The sequence below is a fragment of the Ochotona princeps genome, chromosome 18 (genome assembly GCF_030435755.1).
Source record: "Ochotona princeps isolate mOchPri1 chromosome 18, mOchPri1.hap1, whole genome shotgun sequence".
In the NCBI taxonomy this organism is placed as follows: domain Eukaryota; kingdom Metazoa; phylum Chordata; class Mammalia; order Lagomorpha; family Ochotonidae; genus Ochotona; species Ochotona princeps.
The window spans coordinates 30,297,361-30,319,891 of NC_080849.1; the positions used below are offsets into that span (position 1 = coordinate 30,297,361).

General features: G+C 43.4%; 1 protein-coding gene and 1 non-coding gene across 4 annotated transcripts in view; one reads left to right on the forward strand and one right to left on the reverse strand.

Annotated features, from left to right (window-relative positions):
* MAPRE2 (microtubule associated protein RP/EB family member 2) overlaps positions 1 to 22,300 on the reverse strand; it is a 152,474-nt gene extending 130,174 nt beyond the window's left edge. Inside the window, exon 1 of one of the 3 annotated variants that reach the window (XM_004579551.4) lies at positions 20,850 to 20,980. In XM_004579551.4, coding sequence (XP_004579608.2) covers positions 20,850 to 20,873 — 24 coding nt within the window. In that variant the 5' untranslated portion in view covers positions 20,874 to 20,980. Of the gene's footprint in view, positions 1 to 20,849; positions 20,986 to 22,244 lie in introns of those variants that run through there. The other 2 variants (XM_058676758.1, XM_058676757.1) reach the window with 2 other exon arrangements.
* On the forward strand, positions 1,122 to 1,259 carry LOC118758097 (U4 spliceosomal RNA). The gene has a single exon (XR_004995525.2). It is a non-coding gene; the product is annotated as a U4 spliceosomal RNA (small nuclear RNA).
* Positions 22,301 to 22,531: the final 231 nt, after the last annotated feature.

Sequence of the window (22,531 nt, forward strand, 5' to 3'; positions counted from 1 at the left end):
ATCCTTATAAATCATCAGATTTAACACCCTAATAAGCATGACTTTACTTTCTGTATATAAAATAGCTGTTATTCTTTTTTTTAAAAAAAGACTTATTTATTTTTATTGGAAAGGCACACATACAGAGAGGAGGAGAGAGAGAGAGGAAGATCTTCCGTCCGATGACTCACTCCCCAAGCGGCCGCAATGGTAGGAGCTAAGCCAATCCAAAGCCAGGAGCCAGGAGCTCTTCCAGGTCTCCCACATGGGTGCAGGATCCCAAGGCTTTGGGCCGTCCTCGACTGCTTTTCCAGGCCACAATCAGGGAGCTGGATGGGAGGCAAGGCTGCCGGGATTAGAACCGGCGCCTGTATAGGATCCCGGTGTGTGCAAGGTGAGGACTTTAACCACTAGGCCACAGCACCGGACCCATTATTATTCTTTTAAACACGTGCTAGCTAAATGATAGGACAGTAAATTGATAAGGGATGCATCTAATTCTGCAGGATGAGAAAGGCATAAACTCCAAGTTTTGAGGATCCAATGCTGGGAATATGGATGGCCACTAAGAAGATTGCTTACAGTTCAAGCAAATGCTGGTAACAATGACTTCACACACACACAGGCATGAGACTTAACTGCCTGCTCCACACTCCAAGAAACACATCACGAATGCTCCCTTCTCACCTGCTTAGCCCATTCCCTTCCACTGCTCTTCTATTTTCTACCTATTAGCATTTCAGAAATACCTTAGGGCTTATTTAGCTTAAAATCAATTGCATACAAATAAAATATTTGTGAGAGATCTAATACTATGCAATTAATTCCAGATACAGTTCTGGAGATGTTACCACAAGAAGTTTTTGTTGGTTGGTTGGTTGGTTGGTTTTAAAAGAAGGCTGATCATTTGTTGGTTTGTTTGTGTTTTATATACTTTGTGTATAAAGGCAGATTTTTCCTAGAAAGGAAATCAAAATACAAATGGCAGATGTTGACAGAGTAAAACTAAGGTGACATTGAGGAGTTATATTACACTGTTGAAGGAAAGTAATTCATGAATATTAATATACTAAAAAATTCAGAAAACATGAATAGTCTCAAAATTGATTCTAATTTTAATTTTATTTCAGATAAATTAGTTAAGCTTTGCGCAGTGACAGTATCGTAGCCAATGAAGTTTATCCAAGGCATGATTATTGCTAACAGATAAATTAGATAGACTTTTTTACATATTCTATGGCAGAATATAATTTCATGGTTATTTCAGATTTTTTCCATAATTTGATCATTAAGGGGATAGTGGGACGGTTCAACTGGCTAATTCTCTACCTGCAAACGCTGGCAGCTGTATGGGCACTGGTTCGTGTCCCAGCTACTCCACTTTCCATCCAGCTCCCTGCTTATAGTCTGGGAAAGCAATGGAAGATGGCCCAAAGCCTTGGGATCTTGTATCTATGTGGGAGACCCAGATGAAGCTCCTGGCTTCATCTTGGCTCAGTTCTGGCTGTTGTGGCCACGTGAGGAATGAACCAGTGGATGGAAGATCTTTCTCTTTGCCTCTCCTTCTCTCTATAAATTTGCCTTTTCAATACAAATAAATAAATCTTTAAGAAAAATCTTAAAAAATTAGATTTTAGAAAACATTAATTTCAATCCATGTCAGTCCCCCCCCCTTTTTTTTACTTTAGTCTTCCATGCTCCCAGAAATGTTGAATGAACCAGAAAAAAAAACTATCATTTGCCTTCTTTATTGAATGGTTTGCCAGCAGCTACGCCAGTAGGTAAAGCTTTGGCCAGCAGTGTAGGAAGCAAGCAGGAACAGAGGCTTCCAGTTTATAAAGCAGATTATTAGGCCTTGGAAAATCTGGCATTGTTTGTGTACAATCAAGCTTTTTCTCTTTTGACAGCAGCCTACTGCCAATCTTCCAGCAGCTGCATGCATCCGCCTGAAGAAGAAGGAGATTGTTCATTGAGCATCCTGTGTGGCAATCATTTTACACCTTTTTATCTACTTAGTCCTCAGGACCACCCCAGGGGAAGTGAAGAAACTGAGGCTTCAGGTAACAGAGCAATGTGCCTAATATTACAGATAGGAAGGTTTTTTTTTTTCCAATTCATTTATTTTTACTTGAAGATTTACAGTGAGAAGGAGAAATAGTCTTCCATCTGCTGATTGACTTCCACAAATGGCCAGAGCTGACCTGGAGCCAGGAGCCTCCTCCGAGTCTTGTACATGGGTACAGTGGCTCAAGGTCTTGCACCATCCTCTGTTGTATTCCCAAGCTATAAGCAGGGAGCTGGATGGGAAGTGGAGCAGCCAGGACACGAACCATCACCCATACTGGATGCTGGTGCTGTAGTTGGAGGATCAGATGCTATGCCACCACCACAGCCCCAAAAGTGATAATTTTAACTGAAATGGAAGGACCCCAGCATCTTCTCTTTTACATACACATGCCCATTATCGTAACACTTTAAAAGCTCTGGTGTAGACTGGAAGCACCAGTAGGGTTTGTGTTCTTCTCTTGCTGTCAGCACAGGACCTGGAATGTGTACATGATCATTTATGCACAGAGTTGCCAGAGTGAGAGTCCATCCTTTCCACTCAACGTTCGCTGAGAGGGTTCACAGTGACACATAGATTTTTTCCTTTTCCATTTGAACCACTGCAGTTATTACGTGTGTACTATATGAGGGGACTTGAGAACACTGATAAAAAACAAAATTAAGTGCTTATTTAGATACAAGAAATCCATGAAATGCTTTTTCATAATATTCATTTTCTACTACATTTTGAACATATTATATTATATATATGTAATATCTATATATGTGTGTATATATAGATATTTATATTTCAGCCTAAAATGTATTACAGCATGAAGAAACTGTGAGGAAAATGGCAGGAGAAAGCCTTTGGGATCTAGAGCCCAGGAGAGAGTTCTTAGCTTTGATACCCAAAGCATAATCTGTGAAAGGGAAAATCGATAAATCAGACTTCACCAAAATGAAACATTTTGTCCATGTGAAGCAAACATAAAGACATTTACAAACTTTATGAACAAGTATCTAGAATATTTACAGACCCTTAAAGCCCAGTAATAGAAAATAATTCAATCGGAAATTAGGCAAAGGACATGAAGAGTACATGCAGGGAGTAAGTAAGCACACGGATTGGTCGCCAACACCACTAGTCACCAGGTAAATGTAAATCAAAACCACCCTGAGACATGACTATCAGAGTGGCGAAAACTATGAATGAGGTGGGTTCACTGAATCCCACTAGCAGTTCATTTGACTGTTTTTTTTTTTTTTTAAATTTCAGAGATGATGAGGTCTTCAGGGCAGAGCTGTGTCAAAGATCAATGCCACTACTGGGGAAGTGTGTTATTTACTGTATGACTGGGTTCTTCTCTTCTTCCTCCCATTCCCTATCTCTCCTCTGCACTGTTTCTTCTGCTAGCAGATGACTCAACGTGATGGGCCTCGTCAGATGTGAACCCTCTGATCTTGGACTTTAGCCTTCAGGACCGAGGAGAGGAGGGAAAACAAGAAATAAGAGGGGAGAAGAGGGCAGGGGAGACAGACTAGGGGAGGGGAGAGGAAGCCAGATGTGGAGAGGAGTTTTACAGGAGCGGGAACGAGAGGTGACAACTTTGTCCTTAGTTTATGCAAGGCAGATAATAAGACTACACAGCAACAAACACAGAATCATCTATGGATACAAGCAACCGCCTGAGAATTATGAAACCCTTGAAGAATTATGCTGAGTGAAAAATACAATCCCCAAGAGTTAGATACTGCATGGAATAAGAAAACTATAGAAACTGGGAATGCAAATTAATGGTTGCTAGAGGTTAAGGAGAGGATAGGGGCTTGAGGAGAAAAATTCTGATTAGGAAAGGGCAACACACGTTTCCTTGATTGAAGGAACTAGTGCTTACTTTGTATCAATGAAGACGTTCTGGTGTTGATCTTGCACTGCGGGTGTGTTCCCATGGTGCTGGGGCAAGGGGTGGGGAATAAAGGATACAGGAAATCTCTATTTTTTTTCTTACAACTACATATTAATGTTCAATTATCTCAAGAAATTTTAAAAAACCAGGAAATTAGAAACTGGAATTGAACATGATATCTCACTTTTTAAATTTTCTTGCAATGTCAGAGAGGCCGTGAGGAAGAGGGAAAGATGGGGGTCACAGATTTGCTCCACTTTGCACAGGTCAAAGGGAAAAAAATCTTACCAACATTCTTAGCATTCAAAAGCTGGTTTCAACTCCCTCCTGTCTGATTCTGCCTGTCTCAGAAACTTCTCTGCTGTTGTCTCCTTTTCCTTCCATATTTATCTTTCAGTTTTAACTAATATTCAAAATATTGAAACTACATTCAAATCCAGGAAAGAGTTCTAAATACCAAATGGATCTACTGTGGTGATCGTTTATGCCCTCAAGTTCATATTAACCAGAAACTTTCAAAATTCCTACATGTTATTTGCACAAGCAGAGAATTTTATCCTTTGTGTTTTGTGGACAATAAATCAGGTGTTCTGTATGCTAAACTGGACCACATACCAAACAAGGACATACGCTTTATCACCAACACACTAAGATGTAAGCCATAGTCTAGTTTCCCTAACGTTAGAAAAGACCAATTGGCTGAGTCTTCTATCACTTGGAGGGCTAGAAATGAGCAGCCGGAAGCCAGCTGCTTTCTCTGGGCTTGTTTGTTGGTTTTGCTTTTATTGAAAAAAATGAAATGTCTTTGTCAGGATAAAAAGCATGACATGGTCCAACTCTTTAACAAAGCATATTCTCCGTTTCTACAAAAGTACAATTTTCCTCCATCCTCTAGAATCTCAAACTCTCTCATTGTACAAACCCATTATCTCTAGCACCCTGCATCTAAGGCAGAGTAGCAGAACATGTGGCCCAGCTATGAATCTCTCCTTTCAGCCCCCAACAAAAGACTCAGACCTCCATGTCTGGAGTAACAGGAGGAAGACTGATGGGAAAGTATTTCTAATCATGTTAGGCTATGAGATGCTTCAGAAAAACAAAACACTTTTCTTGGGGCCAGCACTGGGGGATAGGAGATTAAGTGGTGGCCTTCCAGGGTGCCATCCCACATGAGCAGTAGTTTGAGTTACAGCTGTTTTACTTCTGATCCAGCTCCCTGCTCACGATCCTAGGAAAACAGCAGGAAATGGCTCAAACTCTGGGGCCACTGTCATGTGAGTGGGAGACCAGTTTGGCGTTCCTGGTTTCTCACTTTAGCTTGGCCCAACCCCAGTGGGGGCAGCCATTTGGGGAGTGTACCAACACATGAAAAGATCTGTGTCACTCCTCTCTCTGTAATTCTTTTAAATATATACATAAATAAGTAAATCTAAAGTCTTCCCCACCAAGAGAGACAGTATTTCCACCTCCTCAGCTATTCACGGTTTTTCCAAGAGCAGACCACCACCAGTGGGGTCTGAGCCCAGGTCCTGTTCTTAGGATATGACTACATTTCCTTTGGAGCTTTAGAACAAGTCATCTCCTGAATTTCAGGTCCTCCATGGCCATGCTGAGACATTGCATCGCTCTTGGTGTAAGCCATAGTCTAGCATGTGGTAAGCTCACAGCTTTTGAGGAATAGTTTGTGAACATTAAGAGCAGGTCACGGGCTATTAATCCCGTGCCTCATGCTCACTGATATCAGCCTTCCAGGGAGCCCCACCCCAGCAAGTATCACCACAATTAGTGGTGTGGTTCAGGCTCAGAGGCTTCTCCAACGGTAACAGAGGGAGGCCTGAGCCTGCCAAGCCCAACTCTCCCAGGACATGCCTGCCAGGAAGCACAGAGCAGAGCACACACCAGGGAAACCCAAAACCACAGGAGGTATCTACAAGCACCAAATGAGGTCAAATGACACTGTGTCTTGGGCATTAAGTCGGGTGAAACTCATGCCTGTCCTTCAGAGAGAGAAACAAACTACCAAATGGCCCTACTATACATTGAGGGACCTCTAAAACCTTGCAGCACGCTAATCAAAGGGATTACAATGAATGATAATAATATCCTAAGTCATGTGGCTTGGATTTCTAAGCTTAAAAGACAATCTGAAGATACTATCTAAAAGGATAGCAACAATAAAATAGAAATCCAGTTCTTCTCATAAGAACATAGCCTAACCTCTTTTATTTCTTGGAATCTTCATCTACCCATCTGCTACTTCCCATGTGAACCAGAATGAAAGTGCCCCTTCTATTCTAGAATCAAGGCAGAGTGCTAAAACTGAAAGAGTAAAATTCTTCTTAAAAATGAGGCAATAACCAGCAGAATGGCACAGTGGAAGCATACGGGGGCCATAAAAATGGTAAGGCAAACTGTATATATGCGAAATGTCATCTGCATCGTAATTTTGTGAAGTGTTTTTAATTGTATTATTTGAACCTGTTCTTGTATTCATTTATAATCAATTATCCTTGAAAAGAGCGTAGCTGGAATACAACGGTTCTTTCCTCCTATGTATGAGTGACACTGGAACGCAGAGGAATGTGAAGTGGGAAAGAAGCCCAGGAGAGATACAATGTCAGGTCCAATTTCAGAGACTAGAGTTCAAGTTCAGTGTCTGGGTCATGATGGAAACTAAAACCCTGCCTTTCATAGATCCTGTGGTACTAATTTGTTATTTCTCAGATCTCCTAAAGAAAGTTAACAGTCATGTAATAAGTGTTGAAGATGGTGTGAAGTCTAAGACTTCGACCCTGTAAGACAGAGAGCTGCAGGGACACTGAGGATGGAGGGTGGCAGGGGTGTTTATCCAAAGAAGCATAACCCTCCCACTTTTGTGTTAGTCTCTGTGGAAATCTTCTTAAACTCCTGTGGTTTGTTTTGTTTTGTTTTGTTTTTACATTTTTAGTGGAGTCTGCAAAGAGTGTTGGTAAGTGGATGGGACCTGCAGCCATGCACAGGAATGCCCTCTCAACCCCTGCCTAGGAGTTTCCTGCTGGAGCTGATGTGAAGACGTCAATGCTGATGGAATGACAAACAGCACTTTCCACACAGATGATCTCACCCAGATCTTGCACCTGTAATTCTTGTGTCACTTCTGCTATAGGTCCACTGTGTGCAGCTTTTAGCTGAGTGCATTTACTTGTTGGCGCTTCTGCCTTGGGGACTGTCAAGCCATACTAAATGGCAGAGTCAAATCTAGCTCAGTGTGCAATCTTGTATTCATTATTCTCTCCTATCCCATTGCCCACGCATAAGGAGCCTTGTGCACCCCTCATGTGCCAGGCACCAAGTCAGGGTTGAGGCTTTATGAGTGAACAATACAGTTTGGCCACCAACAAGCATACAGTATAGTTGTATAAACCTACACATGAATAGATAATTCCATTATGGAGTTTTGAATGCATTGGTATTGAAAGAACAACAAATGGCAAAAGTGTAACTGCTGTTCTCTTGGATTATGTACAGAGTCTGAAAGTCAGTTAACGAGATGGCAATAAGAATTTAACTTCACAGATTTGCACCTAGCAGTACTTTTCTGACTGAATCACCTGGGAATCTTGTTACCATGCACAGTGTGATGCACTAGGCCTGGGGTGGGGTCTGAGATTCTGTCTTCTGGGTGATGCTGATGCCCCTCTTCGGTGAACCACACTTTGAGCTGCGGGACACATGACCCCTCTTCCTCAGAGCTGTTCCCCACACCTGCAGCTGTGACAAGCTGACATACACTTAGACTACTCACTCAGATGATCCCTGTCCAAATAAACAAATGTACAGCACAGTTCTTGCAACCAATAATGGATCAAAGCAAAATTAGGGAGGTAATGTCTATCTTTGGGGTACATTACTTTTTGTTGTATCTCTTATCACATCCTAACCTCCCTGGGGTAATATACTCATTCCATGTCTCAGATCCTTGGGGAAAGTGTTCTTCATCTCAAGGTGATATGCACCTAACTGATGAATTAATTTATACAAATGCATTCGGGCTTTAGCTAAGGTTTATGATTTCTTATCTACTGACCTGAATGGCTGGTTCTGGATCTAGTTACATGAGCACTCTCAAAAGAGCCACCATTATTTTTCCTTGTGTAGAATACTAAGTTGGCCAAAGCCACCACACATATAGCTAGGGTGCTGGAGAGAAGAAAGGATGTCCACATGTCCTGCTAAGCTTTGTGAAAAGCTAACAATGTGCCAGTGCTGTGGTGTAGTAGATACAGCTGCTGGTGTCACATATGGACACTAGTTTAGTCCCAGCTACTGCACTTCTACTTCAGTTCCCTGCTAACGTGCCTGGGAAGACAATGAAGATGACCAAAATGTTTGGGCCCCTGCATCCATGAGGCAGATCCAAAGATATCCCTGGCTTCAGACAGGCCTAGCTCTGGCCACTGCAGCCATTTGAGTAATGAACCAACAGATGGAAGACTGATCTCCCTCCCTTCCCACCTCCCTTTCCTAGCTCTGCCTTTCAAATACATAATATTTAAAAACAATGAATTTCTTACCCAGAAAACTTTGCACTTTTCACCACTGTGTTTACAACTGCATAGTATACTTAGGCCATCATCCTGCCTACTAGTGTTAAGTTCAAAATGACTTTTGAGATTGCCTATACTTTCCAACCTAATCAGTGAGCAAGTAATCATGTCTTCTCTTGGTGCACCTTCCTTTCCAAACTCGGGGGCGGGGGGGAAGTGACTGCCAATACCAGAAATATAAGGATTCTTGAGCAACTGGGAATTTCCAGATAAATGGAAAATCTGCTTTTTACTATTAAGTTTGTACATATTTCCTTGGGCAACTGGATGTAAACATTACAGGGGCCAGAAGCATTAAAATGGAATCAAATCTAGGGAAAACCAAGAGCTAAAATAGAACAGGAAAGATTATCTATTTTAAGGGATCTCATAGACTTAGTCTTGATGAAAGGGGCCCCAAGGAATGGCTCAGACAGGATTCTCACTGGCTTCTCTGGCCCACTGAGGCCTCTTTTGCTGGCTGTTCTTCAATAAATGACCTTGGTAAAACCACTGATTGGCCACCCTTTCTTTAACATTGGCAGCTACAAAAAGAATTGAACTTTTATCTTTTGATTAAAAATGAAACATCTGCCACCTTTATGTTGCATGGTGGTAGCACAGAAGCTTGACACATGCCTTGTAGTCACCATTTCCTTTAACATAGTACTTTAAATCTTTTGACTCATAGAGAAGTTGCTTTTTCTAACCTGGGCCTCTTCATCCCACAAGATGCTTCCTTTTTGCTTTCTACAAGGACAGCTAACATGTCCTTTGATCTTCTCCATCAGTGCAATGTTCCTAAGAGCCAAGAGGAAGTTCAGAGGTCCTAGCAAACACTGTTCAAAGCCAAGTATGAACTAAAAACTTGAAAACTTTGCAAAAAAGTAATTTTAGCTTTTTTTTTAAATCTATGCCTCACTTTTCCATCTATAAAACAACAAGATTAAATAAGGTGACTTCTAAGTTGCCTGTAGCTCTATGATTCTACTTGTTATAATTAAGAAAAAACATATATTTCAGATGATCATATACTGATTTTGGGAGATTTCCTGTTAGAATACACTGATTATGCCAGACATTCAGAATAGGTGGACACAGCTAGTTGCAGTCATTTCTACCAGGAGTGAAAAGTATCTTGGTATTGATTGTACCTCCAGAATTCAGAGAACAGGAGCAGGCACTATTGCCCAGGCAGGGGAAGACCTTGCATGCCACTAATCCCTCCTTGTGCACCTGTTGGCTTTAATTTCCAGGTATTGGGACCATTAAAAAAAACTCCAACAACTATTTTCTTTAGTTACCACTGCTGACATGTGGTTTTACTACATTCTTAGCTGGAAAGAGGTTGCAAGTCTATATCTTAAAGGCTAAGATGTCCATGTGCTATATCATACTACCTGGCTTCAGTGCCCACCTCTCGCTCCTGACTCCAGCTTCTTGCTAATGACAGATTCTGGAAGGTAGTAGTGATGGAATAGAGTTCCTGTCACTCATCTGGGAAATCTAGATGAAGTTCTTGGCTCCTGGTTTTAGCCTCAACCCAGTCCTGGCAATCAGAGCCTTTTGACTCAGGTCCCAGCAGATGGGACCTGGCTTTCTGTGTACTTCTGGGAAATTCCCTTTGACTGTAGGGTCTTCATGCAAGTACATGAAAATTTATCATGAAAAAACAATGCATGGATCTCCAGAATGCTTTGCACCAAGGCAAACTCACCTTTTAAGTCCAGTCTTTTACTTTTTGAAGTATCCATGTTTTAGGCTAAAAGGAAAGCTGTCCCCACAGCTGGTTCAATTCTTGTGTTTTGAATCTATATTCTTTCTATTCTTGTGTGCTCTGGTGCCTCAGGCAGGTGCCAGATCATTGCTTAGTAATTGTTCAGTAACCATTGGATTCCTGCTTCCTGCCTTCACCTATGTTTTGAGGCAATGCAATACAACTCATTGCCAGAGTTGGTCAGTAATTCCACTGTTTCCATGCACTATATGACCTTTTCATTTCTCAGCTCAGGCTGACTGATGGGAAAATGATCCAATGCTTACAGTCATGTGCCCAGGAAATGTGAATTCTGGAATGTTCCTGAGTAGAAGCTTTTAAAAAATTCATCTGCTCCGCCAGAAATCACACTTGCTTTTGGATTTCAAGGAGTTATAATAACGTTCTCCATATGTTATGTGTACATTTAAACCTATCACTGTCTCTACCCATTCCAATTTAAATAGTTCAATGTGCTATTGGATAACCAAAACTATATATTTCCCTCACGTGTAAAAATTTGTGAATTTATCAAAGAAATAGTTTCCAGTCCATTTCCTATTCTATTTTATAATTAGTATGATAAATTGCTAACAAATCTTCAGGGCACTGGAATATTTGGTGGGGAGAGCCTAGAAGGAGGAGGTATGGTGCTCATTCTATTGATGAAGCTGGAGACCACAGCACCGAGTTAAGCTGTTTTGGGTCACATGGCTTAGCACAGGTGGGGGAAAAAGCCTCTTTTTAGGAAATCAGCCAAAACTGACCTCTTGTTAATAATAAAATAATTACACTTACTGTGTAAGTTTTGACTGAGGATCACAGTTTAGATTTAAAATTTTAGGGCCCAGTAGTAGCCTAGTGCTTGCCTTACATGCACCAGGATCCTATATGGGTGTCGGTTCCTAGTCCAATGGCCTGCTTCCCATCCAGCTCCCTGCTTGTGGCCTGGGAAAGCAGTGGATGACGGCCAAAGCCTTGGGATCCTGCATCCATGTGGCAGACCCAAAGAGGCTCCTGGCTTTGGATCGGCTTAGCTCTAACCGTTCTGACCAATTGGGGAATCAACCAGCGGGTGGAAGATCATTCTATTTCTCTTTCTCTCTGTAGGTCTGCCTTCCCAATAAAATAAATTAATTAAAAAAATAATTTTACATTTTAACTTTTAGCAAAGGGAGGTAGTCTGAGGCAACCATGCTTTGCCTTAACTCACATTACCTTTTGGGTATTTTAGTAGCTAACTACTTCCTGTTTATCATTTCTCAACTCTTTAAATTTTTTAATTTCTGGAAACTCTAATGATGATCATAAGTAACAAACACACACAATTTTTTTCAGATTCAGAAATCAAGGGGCAGAGTCTCTAAAGTTACACAAAATTATCTATAGGGTAGCGCCAAAGCCCAAGATTATTGACACTAACATTTATATAAAAAATAACCAGGGCTGGAGCTGAGGTATAATGGGCAAAGCTGCCACCTGTCATGCTGGCATCCCTTGTTGGCAGCGGTTCTTGTCCTGGCTGCTCCACTTCTGATGCAGTTCCCTGCCAGCATGCCTGGGAAATCAGCAGAAGATGACCTAAATGCTTGGACTTACCCACATGGGAGACCCAGAAGAAGCTTTTGGTTCCTGGCTTTGGACTGGCCCAGCTCTAGCTGTTGTGGCCATTTCAAACAAAGAAATATTTTTTAAAAGATTTATTGTATTTTTATTGGAAAGCCAGATTTACAGGAGAGACAAAGACCTTCTGCTGTCCACTGGTTCACTCTGCAAATGGTTGCAACAGCTAGCGTTAAGCAGATGCAAAGCCAAGAGTAAGAGGCTTCTTCTGGGTCTCTCGCATGGGTGCATGGTCCCAAGGCTTTGGGCCGTCCTCAACCCTTTCCCAGAACACAAAGCAGGGAGGTGGATGGGAAGTGGAGCAGCCAGGACATGGATCAGTGCACATATGGAATCCCGGTGGTTACAAGACAAGGATTTAACCACTGGCTATCATGCCAGGCCCACAAAGAAATAAATCAAAAAAAAAATAATAATAATAATAAAAACAAACTTCCAAAATGTGAAAAATAAGTTTTTAAAAAAAACTACATAGCTTTCAGAGTTCAAGAGCAACCTTTGCAACACCATTAAGCCTTACAAAGATACATTGTTACAAAAAAAATCTTTCCATTGAGACGTGTCACAAACCACACGGGAAAACATGACTCAGGTCCCTTGATGTTATAGGTTGCAGATCACACTCTCCTACTCTTCCTGCACACTTCTCTTGTGCCAGATTGCTCAACAAAGTACGCACTAAAGGTGTCAACAGGACTTACAAACTCCACCCAAGGTCCCTGTCTGAGCAAACTGCCATGAGCAGTTTCAGGATAGACTTCACAAAGGCAGCCTAACATGTTCTTCCAATAGCACAGATGACCCTGACTGATTCACAGTTCCACTGGCGTTGGTGTCTGTGGTGATGGGTAAATACAGCAGGAGTCACCAAGAGGGGCAAAAAACCCACACACTCTGGAATAGAACGATGCTGCGTTTAGCCCTGGGTCTGTGTGGCTGATTGTGAGAGCTGCTGGTAGCAGTACCAGGAGCGCCTTGTTCCTTTCAAAGAAGGCAGACAATAGCCCTTTAGGACAGATGTTTCTTGTTTCTGGACACTATTTGCCCCCAAAGCCCTCATCGGCCTCCTACTACTTTCAAACAGCGGGTCAGGAGAGGAAGCTGCATCCCTCAGATGGTCTCCCAGGTCACAGATTATTCCCTGATGAAAAGACCAAGTGAGCCATGCAGACACCAAGAGCACCTTCTGTGTATTTATTGCTCAGTTTTAACGTAAGTTGGGAAACACCAATGTAGAAGTACCTACATTTTTGACTTCCTGGAACTTTAAAGCAAACTTCTGGAAAAATAAAACCCCTCAAGGGATCAGTAGTTGACTTTAAATGTAGGAGAGAGAAAATTTGTCATGAGTGGCAGCATATGGAAGAGATGTCACATCCTGAAATTTTATACATAATAGTTAATTCTTACATTTTCAGAATTTGTTTTTGTCTTACTTGAAAGGCAGAAAGAAAGAGATGGATAGAGAAATCTCCCATCTGCTGGTTCATTCCCTAAGTGGCTGCAGCAGTCAAGCCGGGCCAGGTGGCAGCAAAAAGCCAAACTCAATCAGGGTCTCTTCTGCAGGTGGCAAGGACTCAGGGACATATTGCCTCTCAGGGCACCAACTGGCAGAAATCTGGACTGAAAGTGGAGTGTACCAGACTCAATGAAACACTCTAATGTGGGAGGAGGGCATCCCGTTGGTGACGTAATTGCTTTGCCAAGTGTCTACCTTGGTTTATTATTATTTTTTAAATTAAAAAAGTGCTCTACATTATGATTCCAGACACAAGTGTCCTAACACCTGTTTCATTTGTTTTCAGGCTTTGCACCATTTCTCCTTGCCAACATCAACCGGTATTTCTCCTGTCAGACAACCACATCTGCACCCCTCTTCTAACTACCTACCTACGCCTGGCAGCTGATCAACCTGTGCTCTCAGCACAATTCTTCCCAGAGATACTGGGACGTAACAGGTCAATGTTTAAAGCAGATGGGATAAAGTTCAGCAGATTTCCAGAAATGGTTTGCAGATATATGTCCCCTACCAGGGGTGTTTTCCATGGTCAAGACCATAATACTCATGAGGAAGATGGCCCCAGGCCAGCATCCTACTTCCCAACACCAGACTTATGTGCAGTGCCAACTCCCATCTCCAAAACAGCCTTGCTGGAAAAAGGTGAAACAATTTTCCAAAACGAACTCTCATATGTCAAGAGCTGCACTCGATGTACAGAAGAGCAGACATCCCTTGCAATCCCTAACCAATTTACACACATGGGAGTGAAAGGCAATCCCACAGAGGCCACCTAAGCCACCCTGTAGAGACAGGTGCACAAGATGGCTAGGAGGTGAAGCAAGTTAATGCCTCACAACAGACCATGCCCAGAACACACACACACACACAAACACACAATTATCAAATTTGTTCTTGACAAAAAACTCATGAAACAATGGCAGGCTCCAATCTTCAGCTGACTGTGAGAAAATTCAATTGAAGGGCTGATGAAGGATCACCCAGTCAGCAACAGAATGAGTTTTAAACCTTAGGCCATTTCGTTGTCCTGTTCCAATAACAAGATCCTTTTTATTATACACTATAATTTTATAAAAAAAAAATAAGGGGGCAGCACAGTGGATGCAGCTGTTTCCTACAACACTGGCATCCCACATGGGCTCTGCTTTGTGTCCCAGCTGCTCCCCTTCAGATCCAGCTCCCTGCTAATGGTCTGGGAAAAGTCAAAGATGGCCCAAGTGACTGGGTCCCTGCACCCACACGGGAGACCCAGAACAAGCTCCTGTCTCCTGCATTTTGATCAGCTCAGCTCTGGTGACTGCAGCCATTTGGGGAGTGAATCAGCAGATGGAAGATCTGTTTCTCCTCTCTGTAAATCCATCTTTTCAGTAACAATAAAGAAGTCTGCAAAAAAGAAATATGTGAATGGGGTATCAGTGCATAGCTTCCTATGTAAGTTACAGTCCCTGAAATGAAGATGTAGAACAGGCCTTTGCTGGTGATCTGAGGATCAAAAAGTATGGCCACCTAAGTTATAGATTATTAATCAATGACAACACAATGTTATTTAAAAGATACATTCAAGTTCATGAGAGTCTTTTACAAAAAAACTTCATCTTATTATTTGATTTAGGCTCATTATAAAACCATACTAGATAATTTTAACGTTTTTAGATGACTGAAAAGAAAATAGCATGGCTGCATATCTTGATATTTATTTACTAATTTTTCTTAGGTGTTAAAAGAGGATCATTTCAACAAGATATCTAAAAAGACAAAAATGTGTGAAAAAGTGAATCCTCCAGGTTAGGGCTTCTAAAACAGCCTGCATATGAGTCACTGATAAAGCCCAGATACTGATTGAGAAAGTCTGGGGTGGATCTGATGTGCTGCATTTTCGAGCACCTCCTATGTGAGGCTGATGTTACAGCTCCAGACCTCACAGATAGTGAGGTCTCATTGGAATGATCTGGAATCACTTTGATTAGCAACATAGTAGGATCAATAATGATTCCCTATGCTGTTCCAATGGAACAAATAACTTTCCTATTGAAATATCATATTAAAAGGTATGTAAAAGAATAGACAGTATTGTAAAATAGCTCATAAAATGATTTTCTAGTTCTGATTGACTTTTCTTAATCAAAAAATTTAAAAAACATACTAATTCAAAAGGCACAGAGATAGCTTCCAGCCACCTGTCCACTTCCCACATTGTCACAGTGGCTTGAACAGGGATACAGCAATTCAACCCAGTTCTCCCACACAAGGAGACCAGTCACATGAGTCATCCGTCACCTCGTGCTTCCGGAGTCTGTGTTAGTAGGAGCCAGAGGCCTGGGAACTCAAGGGCTCCAATGTGGGAAGCAGGTGGAAGCTAGACCAAGCACTTGCTCCTGGTTTTATTTCCCTTTTAATTAAGCAAATTAGGTGACAAGTTTCAGCTAATTACCTGATTGTTTTCTTTTGATAGCTGAAGGTAGCTCAGATATTTTAAACTATTATCACAGAAATGTTGCCTCAGATAAGATACTGGCTAGATCAGGAAAGCTAGCTACTCGAAATGTATTATGTAAAAGGTAGAATTGTTAAATTCAGCAAAATAAATAAATAAATAAATAAATAAAAGCAAAAGACAACAAAATGATATACCCAGTAAAATTTAAATATAGAATAAAATTTTTAGTTTAAGTAGATCCCATGTAATATTTACAATATACAGAATATACACTAAAAATAAACCTTTGCTGATCTGAAATTCACTGTTGAGTATTTCTTCTGTATTTTATCTGACAATCTCAGATTAAAACATATTCCTACATTCTATCTTATCTCGAGGCACTGAGGGGACAGCTGCATGGAGGGAGAATAAACATTTTGTGGACAGGGAATCATTTGCTGGACTTGACAGTGACATACAGAGTCCTTGTCTATTATTGATGTTGATTTGTGGCAGCTCCTCTTAAGAGATCTGTGTACACTTTGAAGAACAACAGTGCTGGAGGACAAGCTGAGAATGAAACCCACAGACTTCGACCAACCACTTCTTGCGGGGAGGGCAGGTGAGGAGAGCCAGGCTTCTCCCGAGCTCCTTGTCACCTTACAGAGGGTAAGAAATCAGTAGGATAGCCGGAAACAACGGGAGATGGTGATTTCCAGATGGATCATGAATTATTTGATTTGGTTTAAAGAATCTTTGAAAAAAAAAAAGGAATTGTTAAGGCAGCTGCAGGTACTCTCACCTTTTGCTTATCAGTGGCTGCAAGCACCTTCCCTCAGCTTTCAAAGAGAGCAATTAGCTCTGATTTCACTTTTACCGCTATACTTTCGATATCTTTGTTAAGAATTTCAGACAGTAACAAAACTCAAAGGCATTATTTCACTTTCCCGCTGGCTTTTCTCATTTCCTTTCCTCCACCTAATTCCAGTGCCAGTTGTCATTCCTGCTGTGATGCGTAGGAGAAACTACATCAAAAGTTAGTCCATTAGCAAAACAGTTTTGAAAGTTTGTCCCTATTTAAACAACTGATAATTATTAAGTCCTTGCTCTAATAAAATTGGCCAGCTCAATGTTTTATTAATTTTAGAACCTGATTTGAAGAGAAGTGAGCAAGAGACTCTAATCGGCATCAATCTGGGATGCCAGCTCTGTAGGCAGCTGCTTCACTCTGCTACAACATCCACACCTGTTCTTGTTTTAACAAGATTCAACTAGGGTTGATGATCTTGTGGCATATCAGATTAAGCTGCCTTGATAGGCCAACATCCCATATGGGCATCCATTTGTGTCCTGTTTATTCAGCTTCTGATCTAGCTCCCTAATATGCCTGGGAAAGCAGTGGAGGATGGCTCAAGTACTTGGGTCTCTGCACACACGTAGGAGACTTGGATGAAGCTCGTGGCTTTGGTCTGGCCTAGTCCTGGTCATCACAGTCATTTGGGAAATGAGCTGGTAAATGGAAGCGTTCTCCCTTTCTCTTCTGCTCTCCCTGTAATTCCAAATTAATAAATCTTTTTTCTTTGAAATAAAAGGATTAAAAAAATTTTTTTGTGTGTGAGACAGAGTTGCAGAGAGGGAGAGACAGAAGCGGAAAGATCTTCCAGCTTCCGGTTCACTCCCTAACCAGTGGCGATGGCCAGGGCTGGGAGGGTCTGAAGCTAGGAGCCGAGAGCTTCTTCTGGTTCTCCCACGTGGGTGCAGGGGCCATATTTTCTGCTTTCTTAGACACATTAGCAGGGAGCTGGATAGGAAGTCAAACAGCCAGGATACAAACAAGTGTTCATATGGATTGCCAACAACAGAGGCAGAAAATTAGCTTTCTTAGCCACTGTGCCAATCCCCATAAATATTCAGATATGTCAGGGACCTCCCTTAAAATTTACACTAATTAGATCACACTATTTGGTACAATGAAAATGGAACCTCTAGTTTCTTTAGTTTCTAAACTACAGACACACTGATTCTAGAAGGCATGGTGAGAACATCAGTGACACTAAGATAGGGCCCATACAGTCACGACATGAGTACAACTGAAACTCATTTGCAAGTTTCCGGTCTTTGGTATGAACAAGGCATCCAAAGGAGGAAGTTCTGGCTAATGAAACTTTTATGAAAGGCAACATCTAAGCAAGTTGAAATTTTTAACCAGAGACTGTTCATGGCATAATGTCAGCCTTTAGCGGTGCTAACGACTACATGTACAACTTCGTGTAACATGCACAACTCAGGTGTTTTTGCCATTGCAGGTAGCAATTTACATTACATGTATACTGTAGGAAAACAACTATTTCCAAAAGCAACAAGTTTCCATGTTGTGTTTTAAGTATATGAATGACAATCAAAATTCCTAAGTCGGAATAAATCCCTAAAGTACGCCCTCATGTACTAAAACAAGTAAGGATACAAATGCTCTCACAAGTATGAGAAAGATGAAAAAATGAAATATTCCTACAGAGTTAAGTATTCACCCTGGAATTGCTCTTCAGTGTTTTTTCAGAACGCTGGAAGCAGTTTAAGGTGGTTGCAGGTGAATCATCTAAAACCCACTCTTCGCTACCTGTGACATGTGAATGCTGCAAAGAGCTTCCACTCACTGGAATGTGCTCCCACGGAGACACATTCAAGCAAGAGCTGGAAGACTTCTTAGGATGCTCAATAAGGCATTTAAGCTTTGCAGGGGTGCGGGTTGGTGGGTGGGCTGAGTGGAACTAACCATAAAGGGTTGTTAAAACAACAGAGCTTATGCTTTTATAACTTGGGGAAAAGATTTAAAGAAGCTATGGCTCCAGTTACGTAGATAAGCCCAAGGACTGAGCTTAGCCTGGTCTAAAGGTTACTTATTTAAGAATAGGATCAGAGAAAGCACAATGTATGTTTCTCCCATTTGAAGCAGGGAAGAGATAATCTGAAAGCATCTCATCTGGCCAGGCCAGACTCCATCAAAATCTGGATGATGTAACAGGTGTTGGAGCCCATAACCCAGTGGTGTAGCCTTGGCAGAGTCACCTTGGACCATCACTCCACGCTGGTTTACTTGCACTATTTGGCATCTAGGAATACTGTCTACCTAATTACATTTAGGCCCTGTTGGATTAATAAGACTAAAAGACTCAATAAATAGAAGGTCATAAGACAAGATGGTAGTTATTTATTCTCAAAAAAAAAAAAAAAATATGGTAGCTCTTCTAAAGTTAAGATCCTCTGTTTCCAGCCTACCCATTTTAGCCTACTTGTAAGTGTTATAGCGCTGGGTACACACCATCCTCTGACAAATAAGCTGACTAAAATGAATCACACTGTTCTTCAAAACTGTTTGAATCTTTCAGTATCAAAGGTACACATCAGTCCCCCTTTGAAGGTGACAGAGATCAGAGACTTTTTAAATCTTTGCATATGAAAATTTTCAAAATTCATTTTCATTTTATTTGAACATTAGAGACATAAATATCTTCCATGTGCTAGTTTACTCCCCACCTGCCTGTGATCGTACAGGTTAGACCAGTCATGACCAGGAAACTAGAACTTAATTCAGGTCTTCTCTGTGGGTGGCATGAATTCAATGACTTAAACCATCACCTGCTGCCTCCCAGTGTGCACATTGGCAGGATGCTAGATCCAGAAGCCGAGCTAGGACTTGAATCCAGGTACTTTAATGTGCTATGCAGGCATCTCAATTTTTCTTAACCACTGTGATAAATGCCTGGGCCCAGAAATTCTTATTAGCACTGTGTGATTATATCTGTCAAAGACAGCATCAATTAAAAAAAAGAGATACAAAATCTGAAAAACAATCAAAATTTACTCACTAAACTTTGTGAAGATCTTTAAATAAGTTTGACTTTTTGTATTCAAATTTAGGTGGTGCACATTCTGTCTACGTCACATGACTGAAATAACCGAAACCAACTTACACTTTCCCCTAAGTTTTTTATAGTGCCACCCACCAAGCAAATCACAAGATGTCCAGTCGGCTTTGCATTTCCCCTAACAGGCGAGAGCATTCTATAAAGCAGATGGAATGGGACATTGGAAAAGGGAGCGGCTCTTACAAGCAAGTAGATCCTGATCAAATACTATAATGTGTTTTCAAAGGAGTGGAGTCCGTGTGTGTCAATGAGCTGCTTGCTGTAACTTCCTATTCAGCAGGCGCTGAAGGCAGCTTGCTGACTCACCAGGCTGCTGGGAGTTTGTTTCTGCCGGGTTTCCCTACTGGCTGTCCTACATGAGTCATGGCACGAATCAAAGTTTTCTTGAGTCTCCCTTAACAACAGTAAGGAAACCAGGCATGGACAGTGACCTTCCCTCTTTCCAACAGGAACCACAGATTATTAGACAGGGAATGGAAAAATGATTTGGTAGGTGGCACCATCCGCCAGGCTGCCCGAAGAGAGTGGCCTGCTCCAGAACCTTAGTCACCAGCACCTCAGTTTCAGTATCTGTTCTCTCAGCCACTCAAAGTGGTTCAACAGGCGTCTTGCCTGACAATGCCTGCTGCTGCCGGCGGCTGAACTCCTCCCTCTGGGACAGCAGGGGTCCCCAAACTTGGCTGCAAGGTGGAATCACCTGCAGAGTGCTCCCCTCCCTTTCACACCCACGCCTAGTTCTCACCCCCAAACAGCCTTCAAATACCTTAGGATGCGGTTTGGACCTCAGGAGTTTCCAAAGCTCCGCAGGTGATTTTAATAGTCAGCTGAGTTAAGCAACGAGCGCTTTGCAGAAAAACCACGGTTTTCCCAGCGTCTGGAAACCTTCCCAGCTAAGTTTACCGAAGAACCCCTCGGTGGGCCCCCAAACTGAGACACAGTCCCTAACTGAAATGTTTCACTAGCTTGCCAGAAAAGAAGAATTGCGAAGCAAGGGGACGTTGCCAGAGACGCGCTAGCCAACCAGGACCCTATAGCCGCCCCCTGGTTCTTGCTACAAAACTTCGCCAACAGAAGCACCTCAAACGCTCGCTGCTCCCCGCAGTTACCTTTTTATCTCTGTTCTGTTTCATCCTACAGTGTCCCGTTCAGCGAGGCTGCAAGCCGCGCGTCCTCTCGGATAGAAATCAGGCGCTGTCTCTGACCTCAGCCCAGACGGTACCGCACGCTTCACCTCGTGGGGCAGAGACTGACCCCACCTCGCAGCGCCGCCCTGGGGCAGATACTATGCTAATCACGGAAGTTCCTCCTCAACCGCGAGCGCAGGTGGCGCGGGTTTGAACGCTTAACCCTTGATCTCAGGCCGGCTGCACTGAAGTGCTTTTAGCGACCGCCTCTTGCCTAGTAGGTCCGGCACTTTTTTTTTTTAAAGGACAGGACGAAAGCGAGTGATGGAGCAGAAGGTAGGGAGGGAAGCACAGCGTCTGTCAGTGCCAAGCTGAAGGGATGGCTCACTTCCGAATATTAAGTACTCCACAAGCTACCGGTTCCCAGAACTACCAGAAGGGGACTGGGGGTTAAGACAAAGGCGCCTCCCGCTGGAGTGGCTGCAGCCGCCCTTTCTCCGAGGTGGCAGCGCTGCCTTGCTTGGACACTACCCTGGCCAAGCGTCTCAGGGGAGTGACCAGAGCCACTAGCCCTTTGGGGTTTCAAAGTCTGCGTTAGCAAGAGCCCTATGGTTCCGAAGGGAGGGAGGGTCTTTCTGCACCCAGCCCTCCTTCCGGTCTTTTGTGGGATCTCTGGCCCGGACGCAGCCTTTCTAAGCGTGGAGCCCGAGGATTTGTCCGGCACGGCAGGCGGGACGGAGCGGCCCGGTCCGGCGCGCTAGGTGCTTCCTGCCCAAGAACCGCCTGGACGCGGAGTCCTTTACCGATTCTCTAGCCCACCGGAGTAAGGGAGAGTGACGCTGAGAGCGGCGAGGCTGCTCCCCGCTGGAGAGGAAGCCCAGGCAGGGGTCCCAGGGCCGTTCTCCAGCCGCCTAGCCAACGCGCGGCACACTTCTTGGTCTGCTCCAAAGAGCGCAACCCTGCCACGCGTCCCCCCCCCCCCGCCCTCGCTCTCCGCCAGGTGATCTCAATTTTCGCGCTCCCAGAAACCCTTCTTCAGCAACGCCAAGTCCCCTTGCCCTAATGCCCCTCGCCTTCCCTCCGTCCACTTTGCTTCTGCCAGCGTGGCAGCCCCGACTCCCTCCGCTCTACACTGAGTGCAAAGCGCTGGACCTCGAGGGGACGTCGCGGGGAGCGCGTCGGGGTGCAAACCCACGGGCAAAAGCGCCGACTCTTGAACAACTTCTTGCTGGGCTCGGGGACCCTCGGCTCCGCTTGCATCACGACCTGCAGCCTAAAAGGCGAGGCCAGCGCCCTATCCTGGGGGCGGGGGTGGAGCACCATGCCAGAGCAGTGGGGTGCGCCAGGGCGGTACCGCTTTAAATGCACTTGACTCACCTGCTCCGGCGCTGTCGCCTCCTTCCGCGGCTGACAGCTGGGGGCTTTGTTTTCTCCACCCACCCGGCCGGCTGCGCTCCGCCCCGCATCGCCACACGTGACCGCCGTCTGCCACCGTCGCCACTCGGCGAGTCCACCCGGGAGAGCCAGGCCAGCGCCGCCCCTTCCCTCGGGTGCGGGTGCAGGTGGCGACCCCAGCCGGAAAGCGGCTCAGGCGGATCCGAGAGGATGGACCTGAGGCCGCTGCTTCCGGCCTTAGAAAGCGGGGCTGAGCTGGTAACACGGAA